This window comes from Gossypium hirsutum, chromosome D09 (genome assembly GCF_007990345.1).
Source record: "Gossypium hirsutum isolate 1008001.06 chromosome D09, Gossypium_hirsutum_v2.1, whole genome shotgun sequence".
Classification (NCBI taxonomy): Eukaryota; Viridiplantae; Streptophyta; class Magnoliopsida; order Malvales; family Malvaceae; genus Gossypium; species Gossypium hirsutum.
The window spans coordinates 48591154-48613955 of NC_053445.1; the positions used below are offsets into that span (position 1 = coordinate 48591154).

Sequence of the window (22802 nt, forward strand, 5' to 3'; positions counted from 1 at the left end):
ATTTATCTCTTGACTTTTAAAACATATGCATTTTGAGAAGGATTTCCGATTATTTGGGTCAAATGAAAGAAAACAAAACCCAATAAGTTAGGGCTCGATTTCACAAAATTCCTAAATATCGAATATTGCCTTTATTTCCATTTGTTAGACAAATCCTCATCTCGAGAAAACAATATGTCATATCCAATGCGTTGGACACCACGTATCGAATTCTCGAGAATGAGCTTTTTATTTGAAATTTGTATGGTTTTATTACAAAATAAATACTTGGCTATTTAAATTCGTCATAAAGAATTGAAGCCCAGTAAGTTAGGACGCAATCCTCTCGAGAATCGTGAAAACCAAGCACTTTTAAAAATTTATGAAAATAAAATGATTTGAATGCTTCAATGAAACACCATTTTAAAACAAATGTAATATGATTGAATGTTGAAATATGATGAACAAGATAGTTGAATGAGCAATAGATAAATGCAAATAAGAATAGCAACAATGATTTTAATCACATTATACAAATAACAATATCAAAACTCGAAATCTGAATAAACCAATCATCTATTTTGACCGGTACACTAAGACAAAAACAATATAATTAATATATTCTATATAAAAATTTACAATAAATTATAGACATGACTTCCAAATAGACTTAAGGTGAAAAATAACAACATTGAATAATAGTATTTAAAAAAAGAAAAATTATTATACAAACATTTAGCATATAGATATACAAAAATGAACTTTAAGATATAACCTAAAACAAAACATTAAAATATATACAAATTATATCAAATTCTTATAGAAATATATATATTAATAAATAACCAATCAAATAATAACATGTTAAGTTTGAAAATAAGAGTATATAATGGACTAAAAAATAATGCATGATAAATTTAAAACAAGTTAATGATGATTTAAAAAAATAACAGCATAATACATCTTAAAATTATATTAATAATAGGTTTAAAAATAATGTCAAACTAAGTATTAAAATATACTGTAAATAAATATATTAAAATAAGTACTAACGCGATTTAAAACTATACTATTAAAAATCAAGTTAAAGTTAAGACGCGATTTAAAATATAAAGAATGAATAATAATAATAATAATAATAATAATAATAATAGGATTAAAAAAATGATTTGGAATTCAAATAAAAATAAAAATAAAACATTACAAATAAAAATAAACTAAATTGGTAATCGACTTGAAAAATGAGGGACTAAAATAGCAATTAGACGCACAAATCCGGATATCCAAAATCAAACATGGGAAACGGCACCGTTTGAACGTGGATCCATTTGGAATCGGAACCAAATATGCGGTATAAATTAAAAAAATTGAAGAAAACCAAACTGAAACAATACAAAAAAAAGGAGGACTGATTGCGCAAAAAGACCAATGAGCGAAAGTGCGCGAATCCTCCCAGGGTCGGGTCACCGCGTGGGTCGCACGCCTCTAAACGGCGTCGTTTTACAAGCGTCATAAAAGCCAGAGAATTTGCTATTTCAGAATAAAAAAGAAAAGAAAAAGATAAAAAAAAAACCCTAAGGGTTTCATTGCCTTCCCAAGCGCCGCTCTCCACCTCGACTCCGATCATACCAGAGGAGGACGCGAGCTTCGACGGCGCGGATGTCAATGTAATATCCCCTCCTTTCTTTGTGATTTATCTCATGCATAAGAACGCAAAAAAATAAACGATGAACCCACAAAAGAAATTGAAAGTCGTCTCCGCTTCCTCTTTCTTTTTTTGTTACACAAGATTCATAATAAAAAAACAGAAAAGAAAAAAAACGCAGAAAAAGATGAAAAGAACACCTTCCAAACTCAGTTTTTTTGCTTTTTTCTCTATTCATCTCTATGTGTTTTTTTTTACAAAATGCCGAAAAATGGCTTTATATCGCCAAAAATAAAGTGAAAGTTACAAAAGAAAATCTATTTCGTTTCTTCTCATTTTTTTTGGTTATTTTCTGCTATTTTTTTGTTCTTTCTATTAGCTGGCCTCTTTGTTTTCTGCTTTGCTGTTCCTTTGTTGCAGGTACACGCTTGGATGGGGACGTGGAGAGGACGCGTGGTGGTATGGCTCAGCTGCGTACGGAGGCTGGTCACGCGCGGAAGGCTTGGTACGTGGCTAGCGGTGGCTGAGGCAGATAGTTATTTTGGGGTTTTGTTTTGAAAATGTTTTAGGGCTAGGTATGTGGGTCAATGATTTGGGCCTTATTGGGTATTAGAAAATTCGGGTTTGGGCTATTTTGTAGTTGGGTTTTAGGTTTAATTTTTTTGGTAGGTAATTAGGTGGTGTATTGGGTGAGGTTAAGTGGATATTTGGATTTTATATTTTTTGATTTAATTTATTTATTTATAATTTTGGGCCCGGCAAATTTGGGCCATTACATTGACTATTGTCAATGTGAGGCTTAGCCTTGAAACTAACATTCTCTCAAGTAAAAGTAGATAGACCATTGTCTAAAGTCAACATTAACATTGCGACTACTTATACAGTATAACTCAAGAAGGCATTACACTAATATTTTGTCCTCCTCATATGTCCAGTGTTCCAAAAGTATGGGAACTGTGAGTGCTCTTGTAAGACGTGGGGAGAGAAGCTCTCTCTTTCTCATGGTTCCCCTTTCCCCTCTTGTGTTGAGAACGAATGCCCCTAGTTGGGATATGGAAAAAGACTTGTGTAGTTTTCAAGTCTGGTAAAACAAAGTGTGGGGCGTGTAAGGATATGTAGTACAGATATCTAAAACTATACAGCACTTGACGACATCATCCCCAAAATTAATCAAAGGAAAGCTATGTACGTGATGGTGACCTGATAAAGTCTCCTAAAGGCGGTGAAAACATACGCATATACATATCTCTTACACGTATAATAGGAGTATATATTCTGCTATTCATCAATGGTAATAGTAATAATATCGTGCGACAGCGTGGAGCACTGAAGCAAGGGTACGTCTGTGAAAATAAATATTTCCAATATCCATATCATTCTTTTAAAAAGGGTAAATAAGACAAATTAATGTTCCTCAATCCTCTCTCCATTTGTTTGCCATGTTCATTATTTTCTCAGTTATCTCGATTCATTCGAGAGAGCAGCAAGACGAGAAGCAATTGAAACGCGCCATTTAACCAAATAGTTCCCCTTTTCCCCAAATGACTGCCACGTGTTATAGACCACAAATATTCATGCATGAGGACACGTATATACTCAGCCACGTCTCTCTCCTACACTTCGACCACTTCTCCTTCTCCTTATTCTCATTTCTCTTTTCTTTTTCATTTTGATTTATCGACAAGAAAAGAACCCAAAACAAACTGATTACGCTTTTAATCTGAATAAAATTTTGATTTATCTTTCTTTTTCTGGGGAAGGGGAAAAAAGAAGAAGAGAAGTTGAAGCGGTTCGTTTCAGAATCATGGTGAAACTAGCCTCAGCAAGAGAGAGTCGAACGTACGGTCCAAGGCTGGCTCAAAGCAGGGCCGAGTACATGAACGCAGGGCTATATTTGTTTTCAACCATTGTGTTAATTTGTGGTTTTGCAGCAGAGTTTTCAAGGGAACCCAGATCGGGTCTTGTTCTAATGCTTATTGCATTGGGTCTTATAATTTTGGTTAACATCCATGACCTTTTGGCTCATCTCGCCGGCATCGATTATCGTTTCACTTTGATGGGTTTCGATCCCCAGCTTGCTCTCGTTGAATTCTCTGTTCCACTGGTTCAAATCTTAGGCTCACTGCTTCTCTTTCTGGGAATTCTCTTCCTCTTCATTCAGGTTCACAAATCATTCCTCAAAAAAAGAAAAATAGTTAAAAAAATTTCGTACAAAATGGTAGATCATTTTGGAATACGATTGAATGAATTGTTTTGATGCAGGCGGAGAAAGGGTACGGGTTTTTTAAACTGGAGAGGCATGCTTTGGGAATGCTTATTGCTGGACCGGTTTTATGGGTTGCTGGGTCGATTCATAACTCGTGTCAAATCTATGAGAGAGCCGATGCACATGTTCAAATCTTGCAACAGAGTGTCCACGTCCCGTTTTTAATTGGCAGTGTATTGTTCATGGTGGGAGCTATTCTCAACGGCCGCGAGCAAACTGGAGTTATTCGTCATGGTTTACAATTACTGGTAAGCTGATGTAGATAGTTTTTTATATAAAAAAGAACCAAGGAATGATTCATCTGGGTTTAGGTTTTATTTTGCTTTGTAATTTGCAAATTGGGTGTAAAAATGCAGGGAAAAAGATGGGTGTGGTTAGGGATATGTGGGAGCGTAATGTTTATGATAGGGGGGTTGACGAATGTGGTAAAGGTGTTCAAGATGCAGCAGATGAACGGGATTAGGCTTGAGAAATTGCGTGGCGGAGCACAAGACGGGTTGGTTGAAGGCAGGGAAGGGCAGGTGCCGCTCATTATTGACGACCTGCGGAGGAAAATGGAAGTTGATGAGGTCAAAGCCGCCACTGCTGCGACGCCCACGCCTTACAAGGATGTGCTTCTTGCTCGGACTTGAATTTGAATTTTACACATACATATATAATTAATTCAGAATTAATGATCAGCTCCTTAATTAGTCGCTAAAAAAAATATTATTCATTTCTTGTAGACATTATTACGAATCTCATCTTTCAGCTATTTTCCCAGATATCACATACTTTTTCATATGATATGTATTCAATCTTGAATGCTAATTTTTCATATAATTTTTTGAAAATTTATATCACCATTCTTCCGAGGGACAAATTTGGGGGAATATAGCTTGATCTCTTTAAGAATTTTAACAATAATCAAAATAAACTTTAATCATGATCCCTTTATAAAAATACAAATAGGTATTTTGGATCATTTTATAATCATCTTTCAACTACTATTAACTGTCAAATTTATCACATATATACAATTATTTTAATTTGTATAAATGAACAATTTCTCGATAATTTCAATATGCTTCTGGCATTTTAAATCCTTCAATGATTTTAATATAAATTTTACTATATAGTGACTTATAAAATGTTGTAGCAACAACTATCAGACACAAATTAAATCTTTTATGAAATTTCAGTTTAATAATATATTTAAAGGTTATTGTATTCACCACAAAAAAATATTATATTTTTTCATAATCAACGCCAGGGCTTAGCGAAAAACTTTATATTTTTATTTCGCTTTTGCAAAACTACTTTATTTGCACTCTCACTGGCTTTATACCTTTAGATATTTGGACTACTGATTCAAAAACTCCATAGATTTAATTGTACTTGAGTTGTATCTTTCTATTTTGACCAATTTATTTTATATTTATATTTCTCAATAGATTTATTCAAGATCCTCCTTTTATTTCATTATTTCAATAATAATATTGCATGCGAAACCATTGTCGACCACTTTTATTATCGGTTCGATGTTTTCTCAAAATGACATAATTTATCGAGATTTTTTATTTTCACAATTTTAATCTTCAATTTTAGGTACCTAAATCTTTTCTGGAGTTTTACTTATTAGTTATGTTTTGGGTCTCTTCTGGAGCACCTACCTCCACCATACAACCATCTAGAAAATTTTTCATCTTTGGAACTGATTAATATATATTTATTCTAATTAATTGTCCTACTGGACTTTGATTCAAATTAAAATATTAGATGGTATATAATACTTGGTTATTCTCATTAAGTTTATAAATACATCTGACAGTTAACTTGTAATGAGTTATCCTTGTTGAACTTCTAGTTCAAATTACTCTCCCCCTAATGTCAAGAAAACTATCGAATCAAAATTGTATTTACAAATCATGTCATAATTGAATCTAGTAGTGCAAAGACACTTGTAATTAATATATATTCCCAACTTTCTTTGAGGATTCACTCATTTTGTGCATTGTGGTGGAGCAATTGAAATATATACGCACATACAAAAATTCAAAGATGATAAATATTTAGCTCTTGATCGAAAACCAATTGTAATGGGGAGTATTTATAATTTATTAGCTTGATGCGTACAACACATAAATCAACAAAATCTCATGTTGAAATAGGAAGTTTAGTTATCATAAGTAATGATTTAGCTATTAGTTGGGGGCATTTGATAAATGATTCAACTATATTGTTTTATGTGTGAACATGAACTATAGGATGTTCAACTTTTATCCCGATTGACGTACAATAATTATTGAAAGATTGGAACATAAACTCACCAACATAAGCAAGATGAATTTTTTTAATTGCATAATCTAAAATTAATCATTTAAACAAGCAGTCTCGCAAACGACAGGTTGCGAGTTGATAATGCATGCGATTATTTTGTAGATGCATCAAAATCATATAATGTCAAAATCATCCACATGGTGAATGAATGAGCCCATATTCATTTAAAAAATGCAAGACATTAAATCTCAACTTTAGCTAGTGAGTTTTTAACAATCAATTTTTATTTAGAACAAGTAACAAATGAGAAATTTTTTTAAATTAAAGAATCTTCTAGTTCTTTAATGAATATTCATATGAATTCTCAATTAATTTTCACATCATATATGATCCAAGATGGTCTAACTGGTCACGCCAAGTAGTAAATGCATCTATGTAAGACCCCCAACCCGTATCCCTCGCCGGAACCGAGTTACGGAGCATTACCAGAGTTTATAGATTAAACAGACATAAATTTTATCATTTCATATAACATAACATTCATGTTAGAAACCAATCAAACTCATACATATTATCCCTTATTTGAGCCCTCGAGGCTCAAAATACTCGTTAGAAATAAGTCGGGACTAATCCGGAAACTCAAGAAATTTTTTGGAATACATTAAAAATTTTCAAAGCTACAGGGGTTACACGGCCGAACCACACACCCGTGTGCTAGGCCATGTGAACATACTGACTTGCAAACCTTTACAAGCCACAGGGGACACACGACCGTGTCACCTAACCGTGTGTCACACACGACTAAGACACACGCCCGTATCTCTGACCGTGTGGATGAAAATAGGCTATTTTATAAGCCATTTTTCTCACCCAATTTGGTGTCAACCTACAATCAATATTGTGTATATAAACAAGTCATATTATAGCATCTAAAATCAATCCCTAAACATGTAGTATATTCACATAAAATCAATATGCCCTTAGGCATCTTAAATGACCAATACAATTATGTTTAACCATATATACCATGTAACCAAGTAATCAACTGACTTTTATGTCTACTCGCATTAATACACAACATGAAAATCATTTACTAAAACTTACCATTTGGTACCAGTTGTACCACTTATTCAATAGAATAAAATACATATACACTTATTATAACATAGTACCAAATCACACCATGTAACACCCCTAACTCGTAACCGTCGCCGGAAGAGGTTAAGAGGCATTATCGAACTTTCAACTCAATTCAGATCGGTAATTCATCAAACATTTAACAAATATCATTTCATTTCAGAACTTTTCAATCATTGATATTCATAACATGCTTAAATCGAGCATACAAATCATAATTCATACATTGGGGACTGAACTGATAACATATAAAAGTTTTGAGAAAACTTAGAAAAATTTTCGAATAAGGGTCACATGCCTGTATACTCAGTCCATGTGGCATGAAATAGGCTTAGTTTAAGCCACTTTTCACACCCCAAAACACATGTACCTAAACCATTCATATAGTACCAAATTCACATACAATATGAGCAACTATAAACAACCATTTCAATGCACATATATGCCATTTCAAACCAATCATTTACAAACTTCAATCAATACCATTTGTGCATTTAAACATATATCAAACTAATATGATTCAACTTCATACCTATCCTAATATCAAATAACATTCACGCATTTTCCAATCACCAACTCATCACATACCAATGTTATCATATGCATCAAATCCTTAATAAGCCAACTTGCCAAAAAATATCATCTTATACACATTTGACCATTATAACAACTAAGTCAAATCCCATGGCTTAAGAACATCAAAACACATAACTATGCAATAGCTAAAGTAACCAAAAACATATTCTCATAAACTAGCCTATACATACCATATTTACATAACTTCCATGAGTTCAAAAGTACCGAGAAATCGACTGGATAGTGTGATGCTTATCTCCGACATCGTCCGAATCGAGCTAGCTAATGAACCTCTATAAAACACGAAGAAATAAATTAAGTAAGCATTAAAGCTTAGTAAGCCCGTATAATAGAATTAAACTTACCACACCGTATAATTTAAGCAATTAAATCAATATGTCCAACTCGAATATTCAAATGCCTATCACACATACACCTCAATAGGTTAGAGTCTTAAATATGCATATAACTAACATTTCATCCATGAATGATTCAATTTGGCATTCAACTCACATAGCATTTCATTCATACATTTCATAAAATCTCGTTTCTAGTTCCATACGTCCTCATAACACATCTTATATTTCATCTTTACAATTCACATAGATCATATTCCATTTCATTCTCAATCATATAATTGGTAATAGTATAATACCCGTTGAACCTAATAAAACATCGAAGTATACTTAGGTGATACACACTATGTGCATTAATCGGTAGGTAATCCTTCAATTCATTATCATTTTCGCTCTTTCGAACCATGATAGATAAGCTCATTTGGAGCTGAAGAACAGTAAGCTCATAAGAGCTGATATATCGGTAAGCTCATACGAGATGTGGTGAGTCCACAACAAATGTAGGAGTTCGACCAAAACGGTAACCCTAGTGGCATGTCACTTGTATCCTACGATTTTTTATAGTTCAAACGGGGCTCGGTATTATTCAATACATTTTAAATTAAGCAATTCAATATCTTTTATTTCAACCATCCAATTCACATATATATACCTATTCATTTCATACAATTACAATTAAATGAAAGTTCGATTCTGATTATACAAACCTACCTCAAGTTGTTCGGATGGAAATTATCGACTATTCGTCCGCTTTTCATTTTACCCAATCTAATCCCAATCTCGGCTTATCTTGATCTGTATATTATCAAAATGAGCTTATTTAATCAACTATTTATTCATTTTAGTCAAAAACACACATTAAGGCTATTTTACACATTTCCCCCTAAACTTTCACATTTTCTCAATTTAGTCTTTATTTCAAAACGACACAAAATACACATAATTTCATTAAACCTATGATTGGCCGAATCTTCCCTAGGTCCCTAGCAGCCCATTAATTCCATTTATTTCATATTTCAACCCCTCAATTTGCAAATTTTACAATTTAATCTCTATTTGGCATTTTTGTTAAAAATCACTTTACAAAACATATTAATCTATCAACAACTATTCATTTTCCATCATCAACATTCAAAAACATCAAGCTATCATCAATGGCAACTCACAAATTCATCAACCAATTCAAAAATTAGGACATGGGCTAGCTAGAATACGAAGCAACGATCTCAAAAACGTAAAAATTATAAAAAAATCGAGCTCAAACCATACCTTAATCAAGCTATGTACGTCTCGAACCGTAAGTGTTCTTCAATGGAGTTTTTCTTCTTCAATATTCGGCCAAGGAAGAAAGATGAACAAAATTTTGGCTTTTGTTTTATTTATTTTATCTTTAATTTACTTATTTACTATTTTACCATTAAAAAAATTAGTAATTACGCCAAATGTCACTCCACTGTCATCCACTAACTCATAAATAGCCTATTTACTACTTTAGGACCTTTACTTTAATGTTATATAACTATTAGACACCTTTAGCTTATAGAACAAAACTTTTACACTTTACGCGATTTAATCTTTTTTACCGAATTAAGCATTCAAACAATAAAATTTCTTTACAAAACTTTCACACATATATATATTCACATGCCGTAAATACCAAAAATAATATTAAAATAATTTTTTAACCTCAGATTTGTGGTTCTGAAACCACTGTTCCGATTTAACTAAAACTGGGTTGTTACATACCAAGTTATAAAACATACCTCATATGCATTTTCAACTACTATTTTGTCTTTCATTATTCCACACATCAACATTATAAGGCAAATTAAGCACATACTAAAATACCAAAACACAAACCAAATATATGACTAATATCAACAAAACACATATGGACCAACATTTAACCATAATAACCTATACATGCCATTATAACCAAAATCAAAACATTCAAAAGTATTGATCGAACCGATGGATAGTGTGATATAACTCTGACAAGCTTCCAACCCAGTCAAGCTTCCGATAATCTGTGAAAAGGATAAACAACTACGAATAACTTCCTTCACTTATTTTCTATTCTATTTATTAAACATAAACTTAAATAACAACATCAATTAACTAATTAATATATTTATTCATAACATAGGTAAGTTCAATCATAACATACGTAATTTCTCATATATATAAGTACATTAATCAACTCATCAATCCCTTTTTCATCATATCACATTTCAATTATGAACTTACTGTTTCATTGGTATAATACTAGACATAAGTATATACATCAATCATAATCTCAAGCTTGACATAATCCTAATCACTATCATCAATACATAAGTTAGTACATTTATGTATATAACTCATTTTCATGTTTCAAATCACTATCCCATTTTTCATTCTCATAAAATATCATCCAATATCAATCATAGTACCGTTTTATTTAATTACCCCTATTAATAAAACTTGGACTCAGACAGATACACGGATCTAACTAAACACACCACTTTAGCACCCAGTGCCTCATCAAATAATTTGAAGTAGTAAATTGACACCCAGTGTCTCATCGGTTAAACCGAAGTAAGTTGGCACCCAGTGCCTCATCGAATAAATCTGAAGTAATAAATTGACACCAGTGTCTCATCGACTCGAAGTCGAAGAAATCCCTAAACTCTTCCAATACTATGGCATGCCATCTATATCCAACTCAGTCCGATACAGTTAATAGGGTTCCAATTCATTTTTCAAATACAACTAATATTCATTTCAATTCAAATAATCAATACATTCAATATATATCAATTTCAATCCATAGTACCATTTCCCGATTAGAACTGATCTGGTAGATAGATTTCTATATCATGTCTACTAGAATATGAATCCCTCATTCTGAGGATTCGTCAATTTACCCATGAATGCACAAAATATATTCTCGGACCTGAAGATAAACTCAAATGCGTATAACTCAATTAACCTTTCAAATGAATAACCCACTTTGATTAGAATAACTGCGTCGATCTTATCTATCAGATAATAACTTTTCAGAATAATCCCTTCTTGTTGTTGTTAAGACAATCTAGATATACCATATATCATAATTCTCTCGGAATACCAACCGAAAATTACCACAAATTACATTAACTCAAATGAATTATGACATCCCATTATTGACTTGTTGACATAATTCAGGATTACCTGAGGGATGAAAACCAATGTACAAATTTGAGCTCAATCTTCCACCATCTACACTTTTGCCGATGTCAACCCTTGTCACGAAAACTAGAGAGGGATTATATATTATAAGGCTATTTCAATTATTAACATCGAAGCTTTGAACTATACCAAAACCACAACCATCAGATAGATTACAAACCATAATGCTATAATAGGACCAATGTTTCAACCATATAGATAGAATAATACCTCAATATCAATAATGCACTCCATAATAGAAGAGGAAAATCGAAAGTAGTCCCAATAATAATCAGTATAATAATACGATCTTTATACTCTAAGATTTGCATTTCTATGCTTCCATGTTCAAACCAGGATTTATAATAGTAATATATGTAATTATCTCCGACCCATAAATATCTTTTACAGATGAACCATATTTGATAGATAAAATTAAACCATAAGAATGACAAGAAAACTGATATAATAAAATCTCAAATATGAAGCTATACTGAATTTCTGAGAATATAAACCACATTGAATAATAAAGAGATCGATGATATCCTAAAGAAAATTTAGAAGAAGAATATCGCTCATACTCATTGGAATCAGTTGTGACAGAGACAACATAAATTACAAATATATATTTTAGAGCATCAACCAGTAGAAGAAATAAAATAACATCATATGTGTTTTAGCATTAAATCTTCTACCAAACATAATAGAATAGAATGCCAAAGAAAGATAGAGCAATTCCAATCATAAATCAACCAGACTAACAATACTTCCGTCTAACGTTATGATTAGCTAGTCTTTCCATATGATAAGAATCACATCTGAAAATGAACAATTGCATATGCCTTTGAAGATAAAAGAATATAGAATACCTAGAAGAGATCGCTGTAAGATACCCGACTATAACAATTGCATTCAGATATCTTTGCAATTTCTACACTATTCCTCTGACTACTAAAGTCCTCAATATTCTTACATTATCCCAATCACTAAATAAATCAATTTAAAAGAATTTTCAGTTAACCCGTTCTTTAGATACCATACCTGAATAAGTTGATTACTCGTGAATAACATTTTCCTTAATAGCAATATTGTGGATCCCAAATAATCTTCAGAAAAATTTGATATCTCTTCTAAAATCGTCTTTACTTGCTAACCCATTCTCAGTTCTGACTGCATTATTAATCATTCAACCACTAAACTCTTCGATTTCACACTTGTGAACTTAATCAATATAAATCTTGTGAATTTCTATTATATAAGACGCACAGGTAAGAGGGTGAAGGTCGTAAAACCTCAAAATTGACTCACACACACACACACACGCACACACATATAATATTCATCACCAAATAACATTCACTTTAATCAAAATTATACAGAATATAGTTCATATGAACTTATCAGGCTAAATTGCAGAAATACCAAGATTTAGGGACATTTTGGTAATTTTCTATTTTCCTCAATTTTCCACCCGATCTTGATCTAAATTTTTTTCATTCAATTTATTAATTTAAATAATAAAACAATTCATTTCATGCAATTTGGTCATTTTGACATTTTTACAAAATTGCCCCTAAAATTTTGCTTTTATTCAATTTAGTCCCTGAGCCCAAATCATGCAAATTAACCATTTTTAATGCAAACCCATGCTAGCCAAATATTAATGGAATTCAATACAGCCCAATTTTTCAATAATTTCACAAAAAAACCCTTGTATTTTTACTATTTGAATAAATTAGTCCCTAATCAAAAAATTCATCAAAATTACATAATAAAATACTTTTAAATATCAACCAACATCTCAAATTCATCATTTAATAACTAAAATCATATATATTCATCAATGGAAACATTCAAAATCTTTAACAAAATAAAAAACTAGAGTAAGATTTAGTTAGACCTAATTGTAACAATCTCAAAAATATAAAGATTACAAGAAACGGGTAAGAATTGAACTCACATGAAGCAAAATTGAAGAACCAGCTCAAGAAGCTTTCCCATGTATGTTTTTGAACCGAAAATTGGGAGAAGAATAAAGAATTGCATAGAAGCTTTCAAATTTCACTTTTATTTTATTTTAATTTCAATTTAATTACAATTTTCCCATTAATGGCTTTATTATATTATTTTTTTCCATTTTATGTCACCTCATATTTTTATTTAGGCATAATTTCTATTTAGGTCCTTCTTTATTTATTTATCAAGTCATTTAGTCACTTTATTATAATTAGCAAGTTTTACACCTTTTTTAGTTTAGTCCTTTTTAATTAATTAACTGTCGAAACGTTAAAATTTTTCAACAAAACTTTAACACTACCTTCATGAAACTCCATATATATTTATAAAAATATTTACGGCTCGGTTTATAGAAATGAGGTCCCGATACCTCATTTTCTAAAACCACTTGAACTAGAGTTTTATCACACGAATCTGATAATTCATTATAAGACATAAATTACTAATTTAAAAAATTTTTAAACTATATTTGACTTGTAAATATTAAATAATAAAATTTAAGAGCTTACTCACCGGATTTCGTGGCCTCGAACCACTGTTTTTGACATCACTGAAAATCGGGCTGTTACAATCTATATCAGTAAACTTCTGATTTACTTTAACATGTGTTCAATTATACTAAATTATAACAAATTAATAATTTACTATCATTCATTTCACTTTGTATCCACATATAAGTGTTCTTGTGATATTTACTACTGGAAATGTCTAAATTGATGTGAAGATTATAATGCCACTAAGTTAACAAACTAAATATAATTTCCAAACAATTATATGCAATATTCGCTTTAGGGAATATGCCAAAATCTTCAAATATCTAAAAAAAAATTTATAACTTCATGTGTATCCAACCATAATGAGCTTTAGATAGAATTACCATATTTTTTTACTCGTATTTTTCTTTTAAATTATTCCACAATTTAATTAGATCTTTCACAGTCAAATATTTTGCTTTCAACCCTTTAATGAGGATGATGAGAAAAAAATATCACAAAGATAATCACAGTCAATTCAATTTGATAACAAGAGTAATCAATAATTCAATCCTCTTTTAATTCATATGAAATATAATATTTTCCTCATTCACAATCTCAATATGAAATCCATTATTAATATATTTTAACAATCACAAGATATTAATATATTAGCTCTTCTGGAGCTTTCGACTAATTTTGTACTAGCAAATATTAGAATAATATTTATTTGTTTCAGTACCAAATAAGATAAATATTTTCTATTTATAATGATAGAATTCATTACTACATTCTCATATCGTTCCTCAAAGAATATTAACAGAAATAAAATATTTGGGCATACACCACATATGTGGCCAATAATCTTTCATATCACGTTCATAACATAAGTTATATTTACCTTTTGAAGAGCTATCTTGAGAACTTTCATTATTTTCTTATTTATTATTATGTTCCAACTTTTAGTAGTAAATGATTATATTTTTTATTTTCTTTATATTTGCATTCACTTCGGGGAATGCAATAAATTTAGTACGACAGATTTCTAAACGTCTCCATTGATTCTTTATTTCATAATCATCGTCGCAAACATGTGTAAATTTCAAATCAAAATCCATCTATTCATGTTGTCATGATTAGTCTCTAATTATAGTAAACATGATATAATAAATAAATTATAGTAAAATATACCTGAAAATCTGAGTGGTTAAAGGCTCTAATGATTACTTATAGTGTGCAAGCCTTAATTGAAGACTGAAATTGCAATAGCTCTAGAAGGCAATCGACAACAACTTGAACAACAAATTGTGCTGATAACTTATTATAAAATAAATAAACAGAGAATAAAGAAGAAAGAGAATAAAATTTTTATTTATAAGAAGTATAATTGAAGTAGAGAACTACTTCTAACTACTACTAAAATTTAAAGTATATCAAAATTTATCTAAATCTTGATGGAGATGGACATTCACTTAATAGCATATTCGTAACAAAATATTATTTATTGAGCTTATATTATAAGTATTATTAGTTTGATTTTAGAAATGAAAAAAAAAAGAAAAAAAATGAAGTTAAATGGTGAATGGAGATAAGGGGTGTAACTTTGACTTGCACTCGTTCCTTTCCTTCGTCCGAATAATCTGGTGGCCGTGGGTGGCTCTTCTTAACTTGTTTTTGCTTTTGATTCAAAGCTGAAGACGAAGAAGAAGCCCCAAATCTTCTCTCGTTAAACCCTGAAGCAATGATCCTCTCCCTTTCTCTCTTCTGCCCCCATCACCCTTGTCTTTCTTCTCCTCTTCCTATGCCACGCTTTCACCCTCCTCCTCCTTCCCTCTCTTTCAACCCCACTCCCTTTTGCCCTCCTCCACTTTTCCTTTTTTCCCGATTTCATCCCCATCCTTTTTCAATCCCTTGCTCATTGCACCCCGACAATGTTAACTCCGATTCCAAATTGGATTCCCATCTTGAACCTTCCACCCCTTTGGTTTCGGATGTTGATGGATTTGAGAATGCGGCCGAGGGGATTGAAGCGAATAACATCGATGAGGAACCTGAGAATGCGGTGGACAACAATGGGCAGAGTGATGAATTGGTGGGAGATAAAGGGCCCAAAACCAAAATCCCTGTCATGGTGTTTTTTATGGGAATTTGGGCTATGATAAAGAATGGAACGGACAAATTGTTAGCTTTGGATTGGTTCAGTTGGTGGCTGTTTTGGCGTCAGGAGAAACGTCTTGACCGCTTGATTGCCGAAGCCGATGTCAATCCCAAAGATGCCGCTAAACAAAGCGCTTTGCTAGCTGAGCTTAACAAGCACAGGTTTCCTTTCAACTTCTTTATTGTTGATTAATTTCGAAGCATTTTCTGTTTTTGATCCCTCTGATTTTTATTATTTAAAAAAAAACAGTCCCGAGTCCGTGATTAAGCGATTTGAACAAAGGGATCATGCGGTAGACAGTAGAGGAGTTGCCGAATATCTTCGAGCGTTGGTAGTCACTAATGCCATTGCTGAATATCTTCCGGATGAACAAGCTGGAAAGCCTTCTAGTCTTCCTACTTTGGTAAGAATGGCGCTACTTCGTGGCTTTGCTTTTATATTTGCATTTGATTCAGCTTTTCAATTACTTTAATATTGTCAAACTTGGTCGAACAGATGTAATGTCTTTGACATTTGACTTCTGTTGGACGTATCAATTGGTGGATAAGTAGTTCTATACAAATCTATGCTTTCTTATCACCAAAAGACTATATCTGATTTGGTCGATTAAAATTTAAAATGCAGTTGCAAGAATTAAAGCAGCGTGCATCTGGGAATGTGGATGAGCCCTTCTTAAGCCCAGGAATTTCTCAGAAGCATCCGTTGCATGTCGTGATGGTAAGTCTCCTTAGTTTACTGTTTTGTGTGGGAAACAATGTGGTTTACATGTTACACTTTTTGGATTAGTTGATGTTTGTACTACAATATGCGGAGTTGTGGACTATTATAACTTGTCCACAACTTGGATTCATCTTCTCTCTCTCCTTAGATCCCTTTGTCAACCAATTTGATAGCAGTTCTGTTTTCCTTTTTTGTTAGGTTGATCCTAAAGTTTCAAACAGATCACGGTTTGCACAAGAGCTTATTTCAACGATCTTGTTCACGGTTGCTGTTGGATTGGTTTGGTATGGATTCTGTGATTGTTGTTGTACTCCCTCTCTCTACTTTTTTTTTTTTTTTGTTGAACTGCCCAGTCCTTGCTTTAACTTCCTGTAGTTCATTTTGTTAACATGAAAGCTGTTTTCAGGTTAATGGGTGCTGCTGCACTTCAGAAGTATGTAGGAAGCTTGGGTGGAATAGGAACTTCAGGTGTTGGATCAAGTTCCTCATATGCCCCCAAAGAATTGAACAAAGAAGTGATGCCTGAGAAGGCAAGTATCCGATGCTTCTGCTAGCTGTCTAAATTGAGTAGACTGACATTTAGTTGCATTTGAAGACTTCATTTCTGTTTTCAGTATGCATAGATGGAATGGTTTAAGTAGATTATATTGGACTAGATGAGTAAGAAATGCAAATTTTGAGCACTGCCTGAATAATTGAAAAGTGTTCATGACTAGAGAGAAAATATTATAATTTGATATCCTTATTAGATAAATGATCAAGACCCTGTTCTGCTGACTATGCAAGTGAAATGCAGCTTTAGTTTTGGTATGGATGGGCTAGGGTTTAGGTCCCAGGGCCATTTATTGGAAATCTAGTAGATAATCCTGAAACTTGTTTTCTTTTCCTATTTAATACTTTATTTGCAGAATGTTAAAACATTTAAGGATGTCAAAGGCTGTGATGATGCAAAACAGGAGCTTGAGGAAGTAGTGGAGTACCTTAAAAACCCATCAAAGTTCACCCGCCTTGGGGGAAAGCTGCCAAAGGTTTGTGCAAGATAATATGGTTTTCGAAATACATCTCATTCTTTCTGTCTCCATTTGTTGCACTTGCTTGTGAATCTCTGTATTTCAGATTTTACTAAGGGCATCCTATAAAATAGGAATAAAATAGAAAAGATGTCAGTGACATCTATGCTAGGAGAACCAAATATATCAAGAAATTGCCCGAAGTCCTGTCAGCTCGTGTCGTAGGTGGGGAATTATAGATTCTAGGTTCTGCTTCTGAAGCTTTCCTTTATAGAGGTGAGAAAATAACAAGTGATTTAGGTTTTCTTTCCATTGTTTGGTCCATAGTGAATGATTGTGCATCTATGAGAACCACAAATTCTGAAATTTGTATCCTATGATTCATTTACTTCCAGAGTCTAAGGCTTTTTTGCTTTAATCTTAAGGCTGTATCATTCACAACTAAATTGCAGGGAATCCTTTTGACTGGAGCACCTGGAACTGGAAAAACTTTGCTGGCCAAGGTAATGTTTCATTTTTTATTCTCACTAATCTTCACTTACATATGTCAGGGTCTTTTTGTGCACTACATCTCAATTTAACCACCACAAAGAAAAGCCTATTTTGCTGCTAGTGGTTCAACACTTCCCTTTTGAAGTATGTTGCATATGATCATATACATATAATAATGGATTTGGCTTATGTCACCCTGAAGGCTATTGCTGGGGAAGCTGGGGTACCTTTCTTCTATAGAGCAGGATCTGAATTTGAGGAAATGTAAGCCACCCTCTCGTTTCATCTTTGCTTGGCCACCCTTTTCTATAGATTTCCATGTGCTTATTGTATCCCATAAAGTTGGTTCTGGGGATTATGCAGCATTATAGGTATCTTGTCTGACATTCTCTATCTCTATGGCAGGTTTGTTGGTGTTGGTGCTCGGCGTGTGAGATCCCTTTTTCAAGCAGCTAAGAAAAAGGTTGATGCTCATAATTACTAGATTGTGGGGATTATTTTGTTTGCTTGATACATTGTCCATCATGCCTTCTGACCATGCCATTCAACAACATTTCATATTTTATAGGCTCCTTGCATCATTTTCATTGATGAAATAGATGCTATTGGATCCACACGAAAACAATGGGAAGGCCACACCAAAAAAACACTGCATCAGCTGCTAGTTGAAATGGATGGTTTTGAACAGAATGAGGTATATTTCAAAAGTTCGTAATAACGTTAATTCTGTATATTTCAAAAGTTTGTAATTTCGGTAATTCCTTTTTTCATTTTCAATTTGTTTAATCTCTATCTATCTTATAGGGAATAATTCTGATGGCTGCAACAAATCTACCTGATATTCTCGATCCAGCTTTGACAAGACCTGGTAGATTTGATAGGCATGTAAGTGCTCCAATCATTAGTGTTTTGTTGAGACTTGGGTGTTTGGTACTATATGCTCAAAGTTGTTCTTAGAGGAACTAATGATGACAAATAGAGTTGGTTCCTTAAGGCTTAATCAGAGTATCAGAAGCCCTCCCCCCCACCTTCCTGCATCATGCTGCTGAAGGTTTTTGCTCATTGTTAGAAGTTGTGCTCTGATTTTGTGGTTACTTTAGTGACTGAATTGTTCAGTACACAAAATTGCTTTCACAAGGGCTAAGTAGTTTGGCTGTGGACTATTGTTAGTCTTGTAGGATAGATATGTTCTTTTTTCATGTTCTATTCTCTTTTATAGAGAAGACTCATACAGCCCGTCTTTTAGATCGTTGTCCCTAATCCAGATGTAAGAGGCCGTCAAGAGATTTTGGAGCTCTACCTACATGATAAACCTTTATCTGATGACGTAGATGTTAAAGCAATTGCTCGTGGTACTCCTGGATTCAATGGAGCAGGTAAGCTTTTCTGCAGAAACCAAAACAGGTTTGTGTGAACAAACATTCAGATCTTCTTTATAACTTTTTCCCATTATTCTGTCAATCAGATCTAGCAAACTTGGTGAACATTGCTGCAATTAAAGCTGCAGTTGAAGGCGCAAATAAAGTGACTGCTTCACAGTTGGAGCATGCTAAAGATAGGATACTCATGGGTACTGAACGTAAAACAATGTTTTTATCAGAAGAGTCAAAGAAGGTATTGACATTTTCTAGTAAAACTTTGGGTGTAGAATTCAGGTTGTGGTTGGTGGTATGAAGTGAATCATTGTGCAAATAAAAATGTAAAAGGACCATAATGATAACAAGATTACCCAAGAAAAATTTCCCAGTTCAGGATATGCAGATAAATGACCAAGAAACTTTAATGTAAGAAGTCCCTTGATGCAATTCACTGCCAGTTGTTTAATAGAGTTAGTTTTTAGCTGCAACTAGGCTGCATTTTGGTTCCTATTTGTGCACTATGTCTGTGTAGAGATTACTTCGTTAGGTTTTCAAGATAATCTTTTTTGTTATCTGAACTGGAGCATCCTTACTTGCTGACATTATTACACAACTTCAGCTCACTGCTTATCATGAGAGTGGCCATGCAATTGTCGCTTTCAACACTGAAGGTGCACATCCAATCCACAAGGCTACAATCATGCCCCGTGGATCTGCTCTGGGAATGGTAACCCAATTGCCATCAGATGATGAGACGTCAATCAGCAAGAAGCAATTATTAGCTCGTCTTGATGTTTGTATGGGAGGAAGAGTTGCGGAAGAACTCATTTTCGGCCAGGACCATGTCACAACTGGAGCAAGGAGTGATCTACAGACGGCTACAGAGCTTGCTAAGTATATGGTATGTTTCAAAGTCTCCTTTTATCCATAATTCCCTGTTTCTGTATGCCTTTCCAGTTCATGGTAAAATATATATGGAACAATAATGGAAAGAATTAGCCAAAACTGGGCAATATCTAATGGCTTTCACTTACAATGCCAGGTATCAAATTGTGGGATGAGTGATGCAATTGGACCAGTTAATATTAAAGAGCGACCAAGTTCAGAAATGCAGTCTCGCATTGATGCTGAAGTATGTTTATGCAAGCTAGAGTTCTGATAAGCAAAAATGTCTTTTCAGTCTTAATTTTTTTTTTAAATTGTTGTGCAGGTTGTAAAGCTTCTAAGAGAAGCATATGATCGTGTCACAACCCTGTTAAAAAAGGTAAGTTCATGAAACCCCCTCTTTTTTTTTGGTCAAGGAATAAGAAACCATATTATAACAAATAACTATATATGATATTTGGACTAGGGTATGAGCATCTTCATACCCATTTTTGAAATATGTGAGACACCGGGTACTTTGAGAAGAATGAAGAGGTTAGCAACATAGAGAAATAATTACAATGAAACCTGAATCGTAGTCTTCTAGCATCTAAAATTTTAGGAATATGTATGAAGAAATTCTATTTCCATGGTGTAATTTTTAAAATCACATCTTACCTTGCTAGTAGAAAAGAGAAATGACTCTTGAAAATCAAAATTTCTTTTAAGGGTATTTGAGGTTACTAGAGTTAAACCCAGGTAACTAAAAATCTATCACTCTGGTCAAAAAATCACATGTCTATTAGCTGCAAATACATTAGTTTAACACATTGCTGTTTGACATATTTTCAGCACGAGAAGGCATTGCACGCATTAGCAAATGCACTTTTGGAGTACGAAACACTAAGTGCAGAAGAAATAAAGCGCATTCTTCTCCCACATCGGGAAGGAGGTTTTCCCGAACAGCAAGAACAACAGGAAGAGGGGGAGCTAGTATTGGCGTAAACTACAACTCGGCAATCATGCAGATTGTAGGGGAAGCTCTGTATAGTGTATTTGAAGCAGCAGAGGTAATTTATTTATATAATTTCTTTCAATTCTTTGCCCCACCATTGTCATAAGATGTGTGTTATGGAAACTCTGGTTAAGAGACCGTGCAAATCCATCATCCTGATTCCCTGTCATGATATGCTAATGCCACTTTTAAATGTCCACCAACACCTAAGGCTACTAATTCAACATAGAACTTGTACCATTTGTGAAATCATGTATTATTTGACTCTTACCCCCCATTTCCGGGGCCAAATTTTGAACTATGTAGGCATAATTTGACCTTTTCTCACTAATGAGAAGAAGTCCATATTTAGTTCCCAAGTCTCATTCTTCTAAGATCTTGGTACGCTGTATCTAAATATCATGGTTGTCAGTAGCATTCCGATGTCAAAATTGGATTGGACCAGTTAGTTGAATCAAAAACCGGAGAAGTGTTGAATGGTTAAAAAACCAATTTAAGAACTGTTTGAAGTTTAAATATTACATTTCGCTGTAATATATGAAATAAATGTTTAAAGTTTTCGTATTATTTATTTGTTCTTTTAAAAGAAAAAAGTATTTTGTAATGGTTGAACCAACCATTCAATTGATCAACTTGAGAACCAATGGTTTGATTGGTTCAGTTTTTACAACATTGTTGATATATAGTTTTGATCTTAAATTGGTACCAAGTGGTTTAAGTAAATATGTTTTGGTACGATTTAGTCAATTATGGACTTACACTACAAGTCTTTAACTTATTTTTAATATTTTTCCATCTAAATTATTTTTTATTTTTATAAGTATATTTGAAAATAAAATAATTTAATTAAGTTTAATAGCTTAATTAATACATTTTTTAAACAATAGTGGATAGGGTAGAGAATGAGTTCACATGATTTGAACTTGTGAACGAACCATTACTTATTTTTCTCTAATTAAATTTAATCTAATAATTTGAGAGATTTATGAATAATAACGTATTTTTGGTCTGACACTCGTTGGCATTAATATTGACATATTATTTCTAAGTTTATCATATTTTAAAAATATTTTTCATATATTATATATACATGCAATTATACATCTATAAAATTTTAAAAATATTAATTAAGTTGTCTTGATTTGAATAAAACGGGTTTAAGCCATGTTACAACATCCTCACCCCTAATATTATATAAAATAATAATAATGATAATTAATTGAAAGCCATTTAAATGTGAAGGTTACAATATAAATCTTTAGTAGAAGGGCTTATTTTATCAAATTTAA

General features: G+C 32.8%; 2 protein-coding genes across 2 annotated transcripts; both read left to right on the forward strand.

Annotated features, from left to right (window-relative positions):
* Positions 1-3251: 3251 nt before the first annotated feature.
* On the forward strand, positions 3252-4727 carry LOC107890763 (uncharacterized). Its single transcript, XM_016815294.2, has 3 exons — positions 3252-3785; positions 3887-4138; positions 4247-4727. Exons 1-3 carry the CDS (start codon positions 3429-3431, stop codon positions 4520-4522), a joined length of 885 nt encoding a protein of 294 aa, XP_016670783.1. The 5' UTR covers positions 3252-3428; the 3' UTR covers positions 4523-4727.
* Positions 4728-15447: 10720 nt separating this feature from the next.
* LOC107890764 (ATP-dependent zinc metalloprotease FTSH 11, chloroplastic/mitochondrial) lies at positions 15448-21872 on the forward strand. The gene is made up of 17 exons (XM_016815295.2): positions 15448-16215; positions 16304-16457; positions 16679-16771; positions 16973-17058; positions 17181-17304; positions 17683-17802; positions 18237-18287; positions 18479-18540; positions 18682-18739; positions 18845-18970; positions 19081-19161; positions 19523-19652; positions 19742-19890; positions 20254-20535; positions 20677-20766; positions 20845-20898; positions 21351-21872. The coding sequence occupies exons 1-17, from the start codon at positions 15638-15640 to the stop codon at positions 21501-21503; spliced, it is 2391 nt and encodes a 796-aa protein (XP_016670784.2). The 5' UTR covers positions 15448-15637; the 3' UTR covers positions 21504-21872.
* The last annotated feature ends 930 nt before the right edge of the window (positions 21873-22802 follow it).

Coding starts and splice junctions, on each gene's coding strand:
- LOC107890763 (XM_016815294.2), top strand. CDS start 3,429: ATGGTGAAACTAGCCTCAGCAAGAGAGAGTCGAACGTACGGTCCAAGG. Junction 3,786..3,886: donor TTCTCTTCCTCTTCATTCAG/GTTCACAAATCA, acceptor GTTTTGATGCAG/GCGGAGAAAGGGTACGGGTT. Junction 4,139..4,246: donor GTCATGGTTTACAATTACTG/GTAAGCTGATGT, acceptor GTAAAAATGCAG/GGAAAAAGATGGGTGTGGTT.
- LOC107890764 (XM_016815295.2), top strand. CDS start 15,638: ATGATCCTCTCCCTTTCTCTCTTCTGCCCCCATCACCCTTGTCTTTCT. Junction 16,216..16,303: donor GCTGAGCTTAACAAGCACAG/GTTTCCTTTCAA, acceptor AAAAAAAAACAG/TCCCGAGTCCGTGATTAAGC. Junction 19,162..19,522: donor CTGGTAGATTTGATAGGCAT/GTAAGTGCTCCA, acceptor CCCGTCTTTTAG/ATCGTTGTCCCTAATCCAGA.